The sequence below is a fragment of the Neopsephotus bourkii genome, unplaced genomic scaffold (assembly GCF_033783945.1).
Source record: "Neopsephotus bourkii isolate Nb327-2 ecotype Australia unplaced genomic scaffold, CSIRO-AGI_Nbou_v1 NB_1120, whole genome shotgun sequence".
NCBI lineage: Eukaryota > Metazoa > Chordata > Aves > Psittaciformes > Psittacidae > Neopsephotus > Neopsephotus bourkii.
The window spans coordinates 3,056,917-3,074,529 of record NW_026901606.1 but is presented as its reverse complement, the minus strand read 5'-3'; the positions used below and the strand labels follow the sequence as shown (position 1 = coordinate 3,074,529).

The window sequence follows — 17,613 nt, the reverse complement described above, 5'->3', positions numbered from 1 at the left end:
AAACCTGGGTTGGGGAAAAAAAGCATTTGTGTCTTTTTTTTTTTTTTTACAGTTGATGGTATTAGAATGAGGCTAAGTTAAATATACAAACCTGCTGGTTTTGAGGAAGAGGCACATGATAAAGCAAATTCAGTGAAAGAGTAAAAGAAAATAAAAGGTATATTTTTCATACCGAAAGCTACTATCTTAAACACTGAACTATGTCAGATTATTTCTACTTCCTATTCAGACATTTATATAAAAGCATTGTGTGTTACCTTTGCTGCTATAGAAAATCTAAACTGTTCAGCAGATGTTGATTAAAGACATTCAAGTTGCTGCGTTTAACATTTCAGTTTAAGTTTAGTGGTGCTTTGATAGTTTATACTTCGAATGACTGTGTCTGGCCTGCAGTAACTAATGGTGAAACTCAATATGTGCATTGTCTTTCATGCAGCTATAGTGCAAATATTAAATTACATCTCATAGTAACAGGAATCCTAGTTCTCTGATGAACAACATTCTGAGCACTTCAACTCTTAATTGATAAAAACCTATGTACATTGACCATATGTTGATTTAGCATGGTTAAGAAAAGACATCTTTAAAAAAGGGGGCAAGGAGATATGTTATCCTTCTGCAAAGCTTTTCTTTCATGTAAAGTCATTATACTGTCCTTATATATGAATATGGATGGCCTCTGTAACCATTGAGCTAAAAAGAAACTTTCCAATAGGAAAGGTATTATTATTTCTGGCTGATTACTGCATAACTGTTTAAGCTCCTCTGCTGGCTTTTTCCCTCCTTTTTACCACTGGCACTTAAGGAAACTCATATAAAAATAGTACCATGTGAAACTGGGTTCTCTATTGAATGCAATTTCTCAGGGCAGGATGCTCTTCTAGTACCAATCAACATAGCTGTATTTAATTCATATAGCCATCCTTCATTTTTTTTTGTAGCTAGGGGGCAAGCTTGTTATTTTTACTTTCAATGTAAAATTTTTTGCTGTTACAGATTTTTGTTCATCTAAAATTATTTTCCATTTTTAGGGCTTTCCTTCTCCCTCTTCAACCTGTCTGCCCCCTTACTACTCTGAAAGTAAGGAAGTATAAAGTTTAATATTTTTCCTCAGTTGATTTTGATGAAATATTATTTTTTACAATATTTTACAGGGAAACTGGGAAGTAAAAGAATATTGGAGATCTCTGAATAATTTTGTAAGGCTGTAGGAAGAGGTTTGTAATTAAGATTTAAAGATGACAGAGCAGTTTTAAAGTGCTCTACTTACAGGGTTTTGTTTTTTCTTGTTCAGGTGTGAAATGTTTGATTTAGGTGTTCTATAAAATCAACTTGCCATTTAGAATTAAAATCAGTACACTTATCTGAAAGTCTCTGAATTAAAGAAAGCATACTGAAAGTTCTCTATGTTTTGGAGCAGTTAAACTTACACTAAATGTCAAGTGAATTACCTGTCTGTACTTTTGAAGTGCATACCAAATATTTTTAATATTGTCATACAGTTCTATGTAAAAGACATGTTATGGAGCTATTAACATAAGAAAAGATATCAGATACTGTTATAATGTAGTTTATGACCAGAAGCTTCTAACAAAATGAGTTGGTGCATTCTGCAGTAAATGTTAGTTATTTGCTATACTCATAATTGTATATGGTCTGAGTTACACTGTCCTGTAGAATAGTGTGATGTGTAAAGTGCATTTATTTTGTTTTTGTCTAGACTTTATCTTTTATAGTTTTCCACTGGAGTCAAAACTGTAGCAGTTGCTTAAATGAGATATATATTGAGTTTCAAATTCAAACCTTACAAAGCATGTTAAATGTCTCCTTAAACTTCCCAGGAAAAGAAATAAAGGTATTACTTTCTTTCACTCAAGCTGGTAATTTAAAGGGTAACCCTAAGCCATCAATAGAAATATATAGTGGTGTTGGTATAAACAAACCAGCTATTCTGAAAGTATTACAATGCATATGTGCGTAAATTAAAAGTATGTGAAAAATAGGCAAAACACCCTGGGAGACCACTGGTCATGATAGATTTTAAATTTGGTGTTAATTTTTTAACTGGATTGTCAACGGAGTTGTATATGATACCTCAGTGGAGCTGTGGCCTACTAAGCTTGAAGTATTTTATTATAAAACATACTTCTGAATTGAATATGGAAAGAATAAACAAAAGATAATAAGAATAAAGTAAAAAAATCCTTCAGGTAATTAATAAAACCCCCAATCCCTGTATTTATTGAAGTGAATTGAAGAAGTATGAAAAGGGATAAATGGGAAACTACGGTTAGGATGAGGGGGACTCACTTGGAGTGAGTAGGCAGATTTTTTTCTTGGAATATTTAGAAAGTGTTCCTCTGTGTTTCTCTTAGGAAAAAAAACAACAACAAAACCAAACCCAAGTTTAAATGCAGATGGGGAAAAAGAGTAGTGACCAGCCTGAAAAAGAAATGTAGTGTTAATGCCAGGAGGCTGAAGGGAACTGTTGATAGCAGTTCAGAACAGTCTTTGCAATGGGATATGGTTGTAAAAATTGCTAATATTTCTGTCTGTGGGAATGCTGGATAGCAAAACAGATGATGATAACCTCTCTCTAGAAGGCCTTTGTGTCATCCCACCTGGAAAACCATGCTTGATTTCAGATGCCTCCTTGTCAGAACAGTAGTGTAAATGTGAAAGAGACAAAAGTAGTTAGAGACTGTACAGGTATCTGACTAAAACTGATAGATCTTTAGGTGGGTATTTTTGTTCTAATATTCTGAAAATATAAATATCACAAAAGAGGAGAAATTATTTTGGACAGTTGAAAACTTAGTAAAGGAGTAGCATGAAATCAGATTGACAAGGAGATCTGTTAAGTGATTGGATAGCCTTTAAATAGGAAAGGAAATTCAATTACTGTAGATTTTTCAGTGCTAAGTGTAACTTAGGCCAGAGTCCTGGAAAGGATCTTAGAGTATCATACTGTGTTCCACTGCCCACAAGCAGGATTGGAAAGAGATTGTTACAGTGAATGAAAACATTGCATCTTCTCTAGGGATTAAGCCAGGCTTCCAGCCCCTCTGTATCAGAACCCGCTCAACCTTTTTGCTTTGAAGAGAAGTACACTTCGTAATTGTGCCTTTAATTCAGAACTCTGGATGATGGCTCTTTTCTGTAATTAGAAATAAGTCTCTTCTGGATGTCTGTCTGGTTTCCTATCTTAATCATTTTCCTAAGTATGTAAAATCGTAACTCAGGATAAGTTTTGGTAAATCATTCCTCTTGTTATTTTCCTAAACTCTTTTTAGTCTTTTACTGATGGAGAGTGTTCCTGTTTCACTGCTTTGGTTTCTTTGATGAATGCTGCTTGTTGATCAGCACTCTATTGCTCTTTAATGACTGCGTTTACTTTAGTAACATTCTGAAGTGAAATAATTGTATTTAAAATGAAATAATATACTTTTTAGCTTCTTATTGGATACTAAAACCTTAATCTGCTTTCAGAACAAATTGGTCATCTATTTCAAAGCTTCTGTTAATTTTCTATTTCTCTGTGTATTTCCATTTTTATATAAGTGTATTCTAAAATATTGCACACAGTATACACATCCTGTGTTACTTGGCATTCATGTTATCCAGCATGTTGATTTCTGTGTGTTTATTTCTCTGGAAGACTTCCCATACTACTGTCTAACCAGCTCTTGCTTTCTTTCTGCAGCCCTTGAGTTGCCTGTTCTTACTCTATTTCCTGTGTAGCGTCCCTTTTCAATATTCCCGGTTGCCCAGCACTTGTTTGTGCAACTTGTGCTGCCTTTCTTCCCACCACCTTTTAACTTTTTTATGAGATGTGCTGTCAGTTTTTAATTTGGGCAGAGGTCTTCTCACTTGATAGAGACAGAAAAGGAATTTCAGGATACAAAGTAAAAGGTGGATCACTGTTCATCTTAAATGATTTGTGTTAATGTAAGTCTACCAAAGCGGCTTTTTTTCTGTGAGTTTACATGTATATAGACTTAGAGTATATGTAGTTCCCTGGCTTGCATAAGACATAGTGTAACAGTTTTCCATGCAAAGCTGTCTTGAGAAGTTATTGCATAAGTTGATACGTCCTTTTTATATGCATTTGTACCAAATACTACGAAACTGGCCATGAGTAGCAAATTGTCAGATATTTTCAAATACCCAAAAGGTAGGATTGAGCAGAAAGGTATAATTCTTCATGGTTAACTTGAAGAAGTGATACAGGTCATATTTTCAGGTGCAATTAGGCTAGACTTCAAAAAAAGTTCAGCAGTCATTACCCTGTGACATGTAAAATGTGAGATGTAGGAATTCATACCCAACTAACCTAGCTTGAAAATCTGGGCCTGAATATGTACAGACAGTTGTTACAAGTATTACTTTGTTAAGAATTAATGTCTAGCTCTTCTTATTTTCTAACTGGAATTATGTGTTAGTCTATTTTGTATTATTATATTTGCTATCTGGAAAATACCTGTCACATTTATATCACAATAAATACATAACAAAAACTTTTCAATGGATGTCTCACAAGACTGAGTGCTGCTTAGAAGAGTCCAAGAGTCAAGCTGTTTTGTTCAGAGAATTTATTGGTCCCTGAAGAGGAGACAGAAACTGAGTATTTCCAGATACACGAGTGGATATTATCAACCCAGGCTTCTTTTGGCTAGCTTCCTTGTGAAGGTTAATTTTAGCATTAAGTTCCAGCTCTTTCTCAGCTAGAGTCTGGCAACAGAAGCTGAACTTTCAGTCCAGGAGCTCCTTTCTGTGTGACAGCCTTCTCTCTTGGCTCAGTTTGCCCACTGACCTGCTTTTCTAGCCCTGTAAAAGTATCAGCTGACTTGAGGGCAGATCCTTTCTTTAAGCAGCCCTAGAGGAGTTTTCTTCTTTCTGTAGGAAAAATCAGTTCATGCATTTTCCTTTTTAATGCTTGTTGATACCTCTGAATCTTCCTATACCCAGAATTTGAATCCTGTATTATCTAGAATGCAGGAATCTAGAATCTCAGTAAGTAACAATGGGTGAAATATTTCCTGCAGTGATTGCACAATGAAAGAAACATGCTACTTTTGGGAGAACAAGAAAAGAGATTTGTCGCTTTTGATCCCCAGTTTTAATTGCATTTGCTTCTATTTATTGATGTATTAGGATGCTCGCAGTTTCTAAAACGTACATGAGATAATACATGGACGTTTCCAGTGAGAAAAACTGGTGTTTTTTTTGTTTGTTTGTTTGGTTTTTTTGTTTTTTTGTTTTTTTTTTTTTTCTGGGCACGTATAGCAGCGCTTCATTGCAGGTACTGACCAGAGTGTATGCATATTCCCAGAAAATGGTAAACATCCAATCCTATTGGATTTTTTGTTGTTTTGGATACCGTAATGATCCTGTATGCTTCTGTACTGTTTTCCCTAAGGGTTTACTAAAACTCAGTTGATATTCTGTATGTTAACAAACTGAATCATACAGAATATGTAATGGCATGGGGAATACTTGTGCCTTATGTGAGTAGATCTCTTGATTCTACCATGGCCTTACTTCCTTCCTCAGCCTACTTTAAGAAAGTTTAATTACTGTGTAACATCTGCTCAGAAGCTTGATATCAATGCAAATTTCATAGAATCATAGAATAGTTAAGATTGGAAAGGACCTTAAGATCATCAAGTTCCAACCCCCCTGCCATGGGCAGGGACACCTCCCACTAAACCATATCACCCAAGACCTCGTCCAACCTGGCCTTGAACACTGCCAGGGATGGAGCATTCACAACCTTCCTGGGCAACCTATTCCAGTGCCTCACCACCCTAACAGGAAAGAATTTCCTCCTTATATCCAATCTAAACTTCCCCTGTTTAAGTTTTAACCCGTTACCCCTTGTCCTATCACTACAGTCCCTAATAAAGAGTCCCTCCTCAGCATCCCTATAGGCCCCCTTCAGATACTGGAAGGCTGCTATGAGGTCTGCACGCAGCCTTCTCTTCTCCAGGCTGAACGGACCCAACTTTCTCAGCCAATCTTCATATGGGAGGTGCTCCACTCCCTGATCAGCCTCATGGCCCTCCTCTGGACTAGTTCCAACAGATCCATGTCCTTTTTATGTTGAGGACACCAGAACTGCACACAATACTGCAAGTGAGGTCTCAGGAGAGCAGCGTAGAGGGGCAGGATCACCTCCTTCGACCTGCTGGTCACACTCCTTTTGATGCAGCCCAGGATACGGTTGGCTTTCTGGGCTGCAAGCGCACACAGAAGCTGGCTCATGTTCATTTTCTCATCGACCAGCACCCCCAGGTCATTCTCCACAGGGCTGCTCTGAATCTCTTCTCTGCCCAGCCTGTAGCTGTGCCTGGGATTGCTCCGACGCAGGTGTAGGACCTTGCACTTGTCATGGTTAAACTTCATGGGGTTGGCATCAGTCCACCTCACAAGTGTGTCAAGGTCCCTCTGGATGGCATTCCTTCCCTCCAGCGTATCAACCAAACCACACAGCTTGGTGTCATCGGCAAACTTGCTGAGGGTGCACTCAATCCCACTGTCCATGTCAGCGGCAAAGATCTTAAACAAGACTGTTCCCAACACCGATCCCTGAGGGACACCACTCGTTACTGGTCTCCAGCTGGACATTGAGCCATTGACCACAACTGTTTGTGTATGGCCATCCATCCAGTTCTTTATCCACCGAGTGGTCCATTCATCAAATTGATGTCTCTCCAATTTAGAGACAAGGATGTCATGTGGGACAGTGTAGAATGCTGTATACAAGTCCGGGTAGATGACATCAACTGCTCTACCCCTGTTATCAGTTCTGTAGCCCCATCATAGAAGGCAACCACATTGGTCAGGCAGGATTTCCCCTTAGTGAAGCCATGCTGGCTGTCACCAAGCACCTTGTTGACTTTCATGTGCCTTAGCATGCCTTCCAGGAGAATCTGCTCCAAGATTTTGCCAGGCACAAAGGTGAGACTGACTGGTCTGTAATTCCTTGGGTCATCCATTTTCCCCTTCTTGAAAAAGGGGGTTATATTTCCCTTTTTCCAGTTGTCAGGAACTTCACCTGACTGCCATGATTTTTCAAATATGATGGCCAGCGCCTTAGCAACTTCATTCGCCAGCTCCTTCAGGACACACGGATGGATTTCATCAGGACCCATGGACTTGTGCACGTTCAGATTTTTAAGATGGTCTTGAACCAGATCCTCTCCTACATTGGGCCCAAGGTCTTCATTCTCACAGTCCCTGTGTCTGCCTTCCAAGACTTGGGTGGTGCGGTCAGAGGATTTGCCAGTGAAGACCAAGGCAAAGAAGTCATTGAGAACCTCAGCCTTCTCCAAATCCTGTGTAGCTAGTTCTCCCAAGAGCTTCCTGAGGGGGCCTACATTCTCCCTAGTCTGTTTTTTATTTGCTCTGTACCTGCAGAATCTCTTCCTGTTATCCTTAATATCACTAGCCAAGTTTAATTCTAACTGGGCCTTAGCTTTCCTAACCTGGTCCCTAGCTTCATGGACAATAACCCTGTACTCTTCCCAGGCTGCCTGTCCTTGCTTCCACTTTTTATAAGCCTCTTTTTTCATTTGAATTTTCCTCAGCAGCTCATTATCCACCCAAGGAGGTCTCCTGGCCCTCCTGCAGCACTTCCTTCTAGGTGGGATGCATGTCTTCATGAATCATATCCTTTTTGTTCCTTGCAGCTTTACAGCTGTGCTGTGGTGAATGTGTTGAGTAGACTATCAAATGAATAGATAGACAGAGTAAAACATACGTGACTAAACTGTTTAGTAGCAAGAATGTCTTCTAGACCTTAAAATATTCCTGTATTCCTAAGTCACAAGCTCCTTAGGACTGTGATTTGCTGTAAGCAAACCTGACAAAACACTTGTATTAAGATACAGTTTAAAAGCAACTATTAGTGCTTGCTGTTCAGGTGACAGAGCCCTGCAGCTATGGGACAGCTAAGAGTAGTTGAAGGGCTGAAATTTTGTTTGTAGAGCTTCTATGAAAGTGGGCTTCCAGTACTGCAAACCTGTGAAGACCTTATTTCTTTTCAGGTTACTGTGCCTGTGAAGTATGTGGGAATTTTGAGAACAGTTCATTTGGTTATAAACTAATGGGAAAAGGAAATGTAAGAAATGCATTTCCCTATTTTTATGGAACAAAATAATAAGGCATTCTAATAAAATAATGCTGATAAAGCATTTTCCATCAAGTGTAATATATGACTGCAATCATGCTATATTTCGGACATTGTAAAAATATAAATAAAGTATGAATTCTTCTGTTTTTCCTTTCCAGAATAACAACTAAGTATTGGGACCAATTGGTGATGGTAATAGAATCATTTAGGTTGGAAAGAAACCTTAAGATCATTGACTGTTAACCTTGGTATAGAAATTGCATATGAAATTTTCAGCCTTATTTGTTCCTTTAAAATAAATGAAAAAAAATCAAAACTGAAAACCACATTGGATAAGTACCTGAATTCTCATTACTGGCCTTGAAAATATCTCCAGCTTTGCAGTTTGAGAGGAAAAGATAAGAAAGATACTGATGCAGAACTTGCTGCCATTACTGATAGTTCAAACAGGAAGTCTAACAACTGCAAGCAGAGGAAGTCTTAACTGCAAGACACCTGTCTTTGTGTCTTTCCTCCTGGAGGCCCTGTTGGTGCTAGTGGGGAATTCAGGATGAAACATAGGAATTGATAAGATATGTGGTGACAGACTTGGAAATTCATTTACAAGACAGCCACTTCTGCTGCTGCCATGTTTTTCTGTTTATTTTCGTTGTTGTTACAAATGCATGTATCCATTTGATATCAGATTTTTTTCTTCATTTCATTTCATTCCTTGGAAATTCCCATCTCCAGATGTCAGCATCTGTGTAAACTCTTGTTTATGTTTGTCTGGTATATTCTTTATGTTTGGTTGCTACTGCAGCTTTTGTGCTCAGTAGTAAGAGCATCATTTTTTCATCCAAAGTATTGCTTTCTGTATTATCTTTGTTTGCATTTTTGTTATAATTTTCAACTTTCCCTTTTGGAGGCAAGATGTCATCTTTGCTATTGATCTTGCATATCCACTTTCTCTCTAATGGTAGTATTTTCAGGTGTTTTTCTTCCTTATTCAATTGCTTGAGGAGTGAGCCATACACCCTGTGTAGCTGATTTCTTTTGAAGAGTGCTTGCGGTTGATAATCTGTCTCATGTCCTGTTGACACTACTGTAAATTTACACATTCAGTTTTTGCTTGTGAATAAACAAAAATGAGTTGCCCTCTCTTTTCTGCATGATTTCATACCAAGTGCAGAAATAGAATACACATCTTCATTTTATCAATTTCTTTTCATGGGGGTTAGTATCTTTAACTTTTTATGTGGGTTAATTTGCAGTATGCATTTTAATGCTTTATTTAGTACGCTAGTGACAGTTTCTGCAGGTTGACAAGAAATTGGAATTAAGTATGCGATAGTCCTGGAATACAAGTGATAAGAAGCATGAAGCAAGCACTTGCTTCTTCAGCTCAGAATTTCAGCTGAATTCACAGTGCTCGTTTTGTCAAGAGAGTTTATGGTAGCTACTGAGCAAGGCAAAGATCAAATTCTCATGCAGTCTTTCACAAGTGTCTTTACACGTAGCCTTCCTTGCCTAACAGATTAGTTGTACTTAGTATGTCATCCCAAGACTTGACATTTGTTCTCTATGAAATGGGACACTTGGCTTACTTAACGTGTCAGTCCACATTACAAAGGACAGCATAAATCCATGGGGCATAGTTTCCCTGTAAGTACTCAGTTGACAATGTTAATACTGAATAATAGTAGTATTTTGTAAGTATAAAGGTATATCTTGGGTAAGTCCTTGTTTTGTGTTGTTTTATTGGAGCGATTTTATACAAAATTGTTTTAGAAAGGCATTATATACATTAATGCAATAAATAATGTGATAACGTTACCCAACAAAATGTGTTGAAAAAGAGATGAATTGATTTCACCAATAAAAAAAAATCATGTGACAAATGCTTTAATTTCATGTGTGAAATAATGTAGTATTTTATATTGCACTATTTCTGTGAGGACACCAATTAGAATTTGAAGCCTTACGTTGCTTAAACACTGTGTAATATCCTCCTGACCGGAAGCACTTGTTACTTTGTTAGAGGCAAGTTTGCATATAAAGATTTGCAAGTTCAAATGAAGCAAAAGGAAAGATAGTTCTGGTATTTTGGATAAAATGGGCACAAGCAGGTGGTTCTTAGCAATGTAAGTCTAGTGGGTAGAAAAGAAAAAATCATCTTTGGTATAAGAATAATGAACAACCATAAAAGTTTTCTGTCCACAGTTTAAATCTGATTAGCTGTGTAATCCTAACAGCAGAAACTTAAATAGAACAGCAGAAATTTAAAGAAGCAGAAAATGTGTTACGTAAAAATGTTGTAACTTCAGAGGGAAACAATGTAAATGTACCTGAGGAAAAATACTCTGTTTACTTTTTTTTTCTGGTTTCTTACTATGGTCTTAGGTCTTTTTCTGTTTTTTAAGCTTGTCAAGTAGAGCAAAATTCTGAAAGACTGTTTTCTTTCCTCCTTGGACTATGTGAATTGGAAAGGTAGCTATAGGGTAATTACTAGCTCATGCCACTTCTCTATTGCTCTCGTCGTCAGGTTAATGTGAGGGCTGGTGTCTGAAGCAGCATTTGCTTCATTAGCTCCTTTGTGACAGTTGCTGTGCAGGTGCACTTTGTTTGCTACTTTGAACTGTAGTCCTAAAGGAAGTTTAGGTAACAACTATTCAGACAGATCAGTCCTCTTCTGTGAAAACCTTGCAGACCCATTGGAGACTGCTTTCTTCTTGCATATGCACTGTATCCCTGGCTGGAAGTGTTTTACATAACCTGAAGGGTTGTGTACAATTTATGGACAGCTTTACAAATGCCTTTATTGTCTCTGGTTTAGTAACCTACTGTCATACTCATAGTGTAGGATTGAGCTGGTCATAATGCTTTGGGCTATCTGAAATCTCAGATGTTTAAAAAAGTCTTGTGGAGCAAAATAATGAAAGCTATTGGAACTGCTTATGAAATCTGAGATTATTTTATGCCACGATTAGATTACCAAGCTTTTTTCCAATTACCTTGGCAAAACCAAAGATTAGTGCAAACCTTATACTTCAATAGATATATTTAATTCCAAGTAGCAAACTTCCATTTTTATAGCATTTTAGAGAGCTTTATATTATAGCATATTTTTTTAAGGTAACATTTGTTTTAATTTTTTGAATCTATATGTATTTTTACATTTGAAAAGATACTCCTAATTAATATTTTTCTGTCTACCTGCTTAAAAGGAAGGAAAACAAGGTGAAAGTTAGTGGTACTGCATTATGGAACACTTTGGGGGCTAGTCTCTTTTGAAATGAAAGACCATTATGCAATGTCAAACTGTTGAAGTTCCCCTTCAATGAACTCATTCTGGTAATTAAAATCCTGTTTGAACTGCAAAAATGTATTTAGGTCATATCATGAATGTTAGTGTAAGGCTTTGGAGCCATAGCTTCCCCCTCTCGCCCCATAGGGTGAAACTTCAAATAGCTGTGGTAAGGCCTGTTAATTTTTAAATATTCTGGCTGACCTGATATTTAATAACTGATAAAAATTTCTGGCTGAAGACCTATAGTGCTTGCCAAAAACTATGCCTCTGTATCGTGAGCTTTCAGGTAGTAATATTTTTACAGGCATGGTAGGGAAAAATGATTTCATTTTTTTCTTGAGTATTTCATTACAAATTATGCATGTACACACACATATAAATGAATGGAGATGTTAGGACATCTGTACATACTTCTATTTTACTGAGTCACTACCAGAGCTGGTTTCATGTTCTGGGATATACTGAGATGTTTCTGAAAAGGATCACATGAGACAGAACATTTATTATGAGTCTTACAAATAACAGTAAATTGTATATAGACATACAGAGTATTTGCCTTTGAACAATACCTAAGCAATTGTTTTCTGTTTTCATGAATAGATAACAGCTTTTTTGTCTTTTATGTATATCTATGAGGCACCTGCATGAGTGCTAAGGTTTAAAGTAGTTATAATTAGTCTTTTTGTTGAATGAATGCTGTTGTTTGTTAAATCTCTTTTGTTGTAATTCCATTAACTGTTCAAAGCAGAATGTACCAATGCTTGGGAAATTGTTCAGTAGAATTTTTTTTTTCCTTAAAATAGTGAGGAGCTCTTTTTTTTTTTTTTTTTTTAATAGTGAATATGAAACATTAAAATGTCCTGTTTCCTCCCCTGTGTTTCAGTTCTAAATTAAAATTAAACTAAACTTGTGTTACTGATCTACCTCACTGGAACAGACGTGACCGGTGTTTTCAGACAAAATTAGTCTCAACGAGTTCATCTTAGAGAAATTTAGAATGGAACAAAATGAATTATAGGATTAAAACCCCATTGTTACAAAATACATGTTGAGTTATTTAAAACTCAAATACAGAGCTGGGAGGAAAGTATGTGGTTTTCTGGTTTCACTAGCTAGGCCCAGGAAGCTTCTGATAATTTCTCTCTTCTACTTTAGTGTGTATCTCTAAAGGCAGATTGTTATAACATGGAACATTTTCTTTTATTATAGAACTTTCTTTCAGATTTGTTGGTACACTACCTTAATTTTGATAATGAAAGTAATTTCCTTTTGAGAACTTGGGTTACTATAGAATTTTAAAGTCTGTCTGTGGGTGAGATTTAATTTAATCCCTTGAGTATTTAAGAAACATTCCTAAAACTTCACCAAAAAGTGACAAGATTAGCACTTGCAGTTTATTGACAGGATGCTTCATAGGAAAAACATTTATCTGTAAGGGCATTGTTTTTTAAAGGGACTAAAGTCAGTGTCTGGGAATAAACACGTTATGAAATACAGAACAAATTTCGGGGGCAGTTTCTCTTCAGACAGTTCACGACAGGGACGTAACAGTTTACAGAGTTAAGAATTACATGTTGACAAAACTACACAGTAAGTCATTTCCTAACAGATAAAAATATAAGTGCTTGAGGATTAAGAATGTCTTAACAGTCCCTTGCATAAATTGAATTCAGACATGTGTGAAAGTAAGTCATTATTCAGCAATAAAATTGTATCCTTGCATATATGCTTGTGCCTAAATATATGCTGGAGAGTGACAGAGGTTACCAGAGGGTTTGTTGTTCTTTCTGGGTTTAAGAAACCCAGGAAAAACTATGTCATATCTTGTGTTCCAGCATTTTAGCATGTGAGACTGCTCAATCTCTTCATCTCCTGTAATCTTTTGAGAGAACTCTTTGTGCTTAACTGGTCATAAAATCTTGTCTACATTAGCAGTTCTTTGTTAATAATCCTGTGCCCATCCCAGCAACCAAACAAATACTCTGTGTACTGATTCTGCTTTCACATACCCCAGTGTGGTCCTGTTCCCATCAAAGTATTTCCTTCAGATTTATATAGCACAAATAGAAGAATAATCAGATCCTTTCCTCTTATTTTATCTATGGACTATGCGTTGAATGACTTATTTTAAAGTAGTTGTGATTCAGTGGGGATGTTTTTAATTTGCTGCCTGTTCTCTTTACCTCTGAGGAAAGAATTTTGTAAATGCTGAATGATTTTAGAACATGTTTTCTTGGTTAAAGGTTGGATCATATTTTAAATTAGTTTTAAGAGGAAGGAAATAGTGTAAATGCTGTGGAATTCAGATAAGCACTGTGCATAGGAAATAAGTACTTTAATTTAGGGTGCCTAGAATTGGTAGGTCAAGCTGATGGTAATAAAGGACCAGATCTTAACTCTGTTTCAAAGAACATGTAATCAATATGCACTCCCCTGTTTTATTTCCCTTTTTGCTGGAGAATTTATTTTGGTGATGATGATATGTGCAATTGCTGAAGTATTCCACAGGGTGTCATGAGGTAGTTGTTGGAATCGTTAATACTTGGATGAAAGTAAAGAAACATAGTGTGCAGTCCTCTGAATGCCAGTTAATGTAATTTTAGATGTGACTAATACACATGCCATAAAATAAAAAGTTCTTAACTCATTAACACATGTATCGTATTTCTGTATCTGTATAAAATATACACACGAGGAAAAATGTTACGAGAGGTGGTTTACAAGAGTGAGCTATTCTATGTCAGGTCTTCCCCAAAAACCTTTCTATATGTACCTTAGTATTTTGTAGTTTACAGCGCAAGTGGAATCTTTGGCTGTAGCAGCAATCTGACATACCAAACTATGTAGAAGAACCCAAAAGATCTGCAGTGCTGCTTGTATTTGCCACACTGTTATAAAGAATTTCTAATTGTAATGTGCTCCTCCAAACTGACTTTCAAATTTATTTTTTTTTACTTTTAATTTTTATTTAAGTTCTTTTAAAATCTAAACTTATTTAAACAAACTTTATACAGTGCACACAGCTGTACTCTGGATTTTATGATTTGTTAATTATAGATATATATGATGTCAAAACTTAACTTCAGGCTTCTTTTCATGCACATGTGTAACACAGCATGAGGAGAATTTTTACTAAAGTATGCTGCAGATTAAAGTGTGTTTGCTTATACTGATGCATTTTTGTATATGGAGACTAAATTTTTATTGACTCAGGTGTTGACTTCTGCAGAGCTGCACATGCACTGAATTCAGCTTCAGGTTTGTAAAAGAACAGTAATTATGAGGGATCCTGCTTCTGTTACAATCTGAATTTCTTTAAATGGAAGTTATATTGGCCATGAGAAATATTACATTACATTATGAAATGAACAGCAAAAATTGATTTCAGTAGCAACAGAACATGATCCAAAGTGTAAAATCACCGACAAAAGTAAGAATTTGAATCTCTGTTGACAGTAATAATTTCTCTAATTTTAACAGCATATTTAAAACCTGTTTTGAACAGATGACACTGTATGGATTTAGGCATATCTGGTTGTATTAGTCAGATAGTAGAAATAATATAGGCTTATTAATTATTATAATATAGACAAAATAATAGATTACTTATTTTTCTTGTTGCTCTTTATTTGTAGAACAAATGTTAGATGTATTATGGAATAATTTTTGGTTTTATGTAAGTGGCGTAATAGTGAGTGGCAGAAGGAGTGTAGGATGGAGGGATGTTGGTTCTTCCGACAGACAGTTAATAAAATTTGCACACATGACATACCATACCACATCTTCTCTGCCTTATGCCCAGAAGGTCATCAGCCGTAGAAGACGATTGCCATGATAATCAGAAGCTGAGTCCTTCTGTTCAGATTTGCTTCCAAAATCTACGTGGTCCTGTGAACAATTTTTTGTGCAAAACGTTTCTGACTTAACCACTATAAATCATGACCTGTTTAACAGATCAGTGTGTTTATAAGTACCTTAGCAATATGTTTAAATACTCACTAGAGGAAGAACTACATCCATTTAAAGCTGTTTTAATATCCAAAATAGAGTGACATACTTTAAATCTTCATGCAGATGAAGAAAGTGAACGCAAATGGTGACGTTTGGTTTGTTTTGTTTTCTTCTTGTTTCTGGGTTTGGGTTTTGAAATATAAGCATCCTGAACTCTGTCCAGGTGAGTTTCCTTTACAGCAGCATGCCATGGAAGAAGAGGTTTTTAGATAGGTAGGTTGTCTTTCTTCTTCAGTTTAAGGCTTACTAAACTTGCTTTGCCTCTCTCTTTCTTTGTGCTTCTTATTGCAACTAGAATAATCTAAAGGGGTAATTCCACACATACTTTGAATTACTGAGATAATGCAGTACCTTAAACTAAAGTGGTTAGTATCAGAAAATATTTAAATAATAAAATACCTGACCCCACTGAGATTTTTCCTGTAATTTATTAGAAAGCAATACTTCTTAGCAAAGGAAAACAAAATAGGAAGGACAGAAATTAAAAACTGTTGACATTATACCATGTAAAAACTTTGCAGTGTACTAGGGCATATGTATCATGTAATATGTATACATTCAGTTGATGCTAGCACCCACTCTTTGAATGTTAAAACAAGGCTGATAATATTCTAATCTGTTTTTATTTTCAGATTGAAAATCTACAGGAACAACTTAGGGACAAAGACAAACAACTAACTAATCTAAAGGACAGAGTGAAGTCATTGCAGACAGATTCTAGTAACACAGACACAGCACTAGCAACCTTAGAAGAAGCTCTCTCAGAAAAGGTAATGTTTTCCCATGAAACAGCATTTTGTGCTGCTATTAAGGGTGAAGTGTGTCCAGAAAATGTCTTTTTAAGTTGGTGTGGCCCTTTCAACAGGAGCCACACCAACTTAAAAATGGGCCTTGTCAGGAAAGCAGGGGCCTCTGCTCTGGTAGGATGGGCAAGGAGTGATTCCCAGCTGATGAACTGAAACATGGCTCTGTGGTAAAGAAGGATGGCCTTTTAAATTGGGATGGAGTAAATGGCCCAGGAGATGGGAAATTTTTCTCTTATTCAATAAGATGGGTGGTTGTTCCTTGAAAGAACTGAAAGGCATGGACACCTGCCTTAAAGAAGGTAGAGTCTGGGGTATTTTTATGATTTTATGATCTTGATTGTCTTGTTCTTCTGTCTGTTAAGCAAAGTGTAACTGAAGAGCCAACATCAGGTGACTGTACCAGCTGTTACCTTGGCTTGCTGTTAGCACTATTGGTTTCCTACACTTAGTTTATAAGAGAAACTGTATTTCATGAAAGAATGGAGATTTTTTTTGTTTTCTTTAAAAGCTACATGCCTTTAATTTGAAAATGCCTAGCAGAAGGGATAAATCTGAACTGTTTGAATTAGTGGCAACATTCCTACCAGTTCCAGTGATGTCAGGGTTTTTCTTTCAGTTGACTTTGAGTACGAGATAATCCAAGTGAATTTTCATGCAAAAAAAAAAAAAAAATAGTACAAGTATCCACTTTTTATAGCTTACAGATCTTTATATATATATATATATATACATATTAAATGCTCACAGATGAGTGCAACTAATTAACATATTCTGTGCCATTCTGCAGTGTGTAATCCTATGAAGGTATTTATGACTGTATAAGAGTCTAAAATGGCACAGTGGTGTTGGCATTAACACCTGAAATGCTAATGTTGGATATTTTTATTTGTTGCTATGTTTGATCATCTTACTAACATTTGTTTGGTTAACAACAGTGAAAAAGTTGGCATTACTGTTATTTCTGTGGCTTCATACAGATAAGCTTGCAGCATTTATGCAGTAAAGAAAGTTATATGCGCTTTAAAATTTCACTGCTAATGTGGACACAGCACTTGCCAATCTCACTGCATATGATTAAAAAAAGACACAAAGTACTTTTCAGTCTGTTTTTCCTCCATGTAAATGATCTTTTTTAGATTAGTCTGCATTGTTGTTTGCCCAAAATGCTATAGAGGCAGCTGAGATTTTAAAGCCATCCTTTAACCATGATGCTACTTGTTGTCAATGTACAAAGCAGTGTGAGTGTCTCACGGCAAACTTGCCAGTTCTCCCGTGTGACTGAGCATGAAGTAGATTGTCAAAAGCCATTTGTATCCCATTTTCTGCCTCAGTTATATCTGCAGCACTTCAGAGAAAGTGCAGTTATGCAATAC

General features: G+C 36.4%; 1 protein-coding gene across 12 annotated transcripts in view; it reads left to right on the top strand.

Annotated features, from left to right (window-relative positions):
• The window catches only part of ERC2 (ELKS/RAB6-interacting/CAST family member 2), a 490,267-nt gene that overhangs the window by 167,875 nt on the left and 304,779 nt on the right, over positions 1-17,613 (top strand). For all 12 annotated transcript variants that reach the window (XR_009726824.1, XR_009726822.1, XR_009726820.1 and 9 more), the window contains one exon: positions 16,067-16,204. Coding sequence is in view for 3 of the 12 variants with exons in the window: in XM_061362415.1 (XP_061218399.1) it covers positions 16,067-16,204 (138 nt within the window). In the remaining 9 variants the exon portion in view is untranslated. The remainder of the gene's footprint in view (positions 1-16,066; positions 16,205-17,613) is intronic.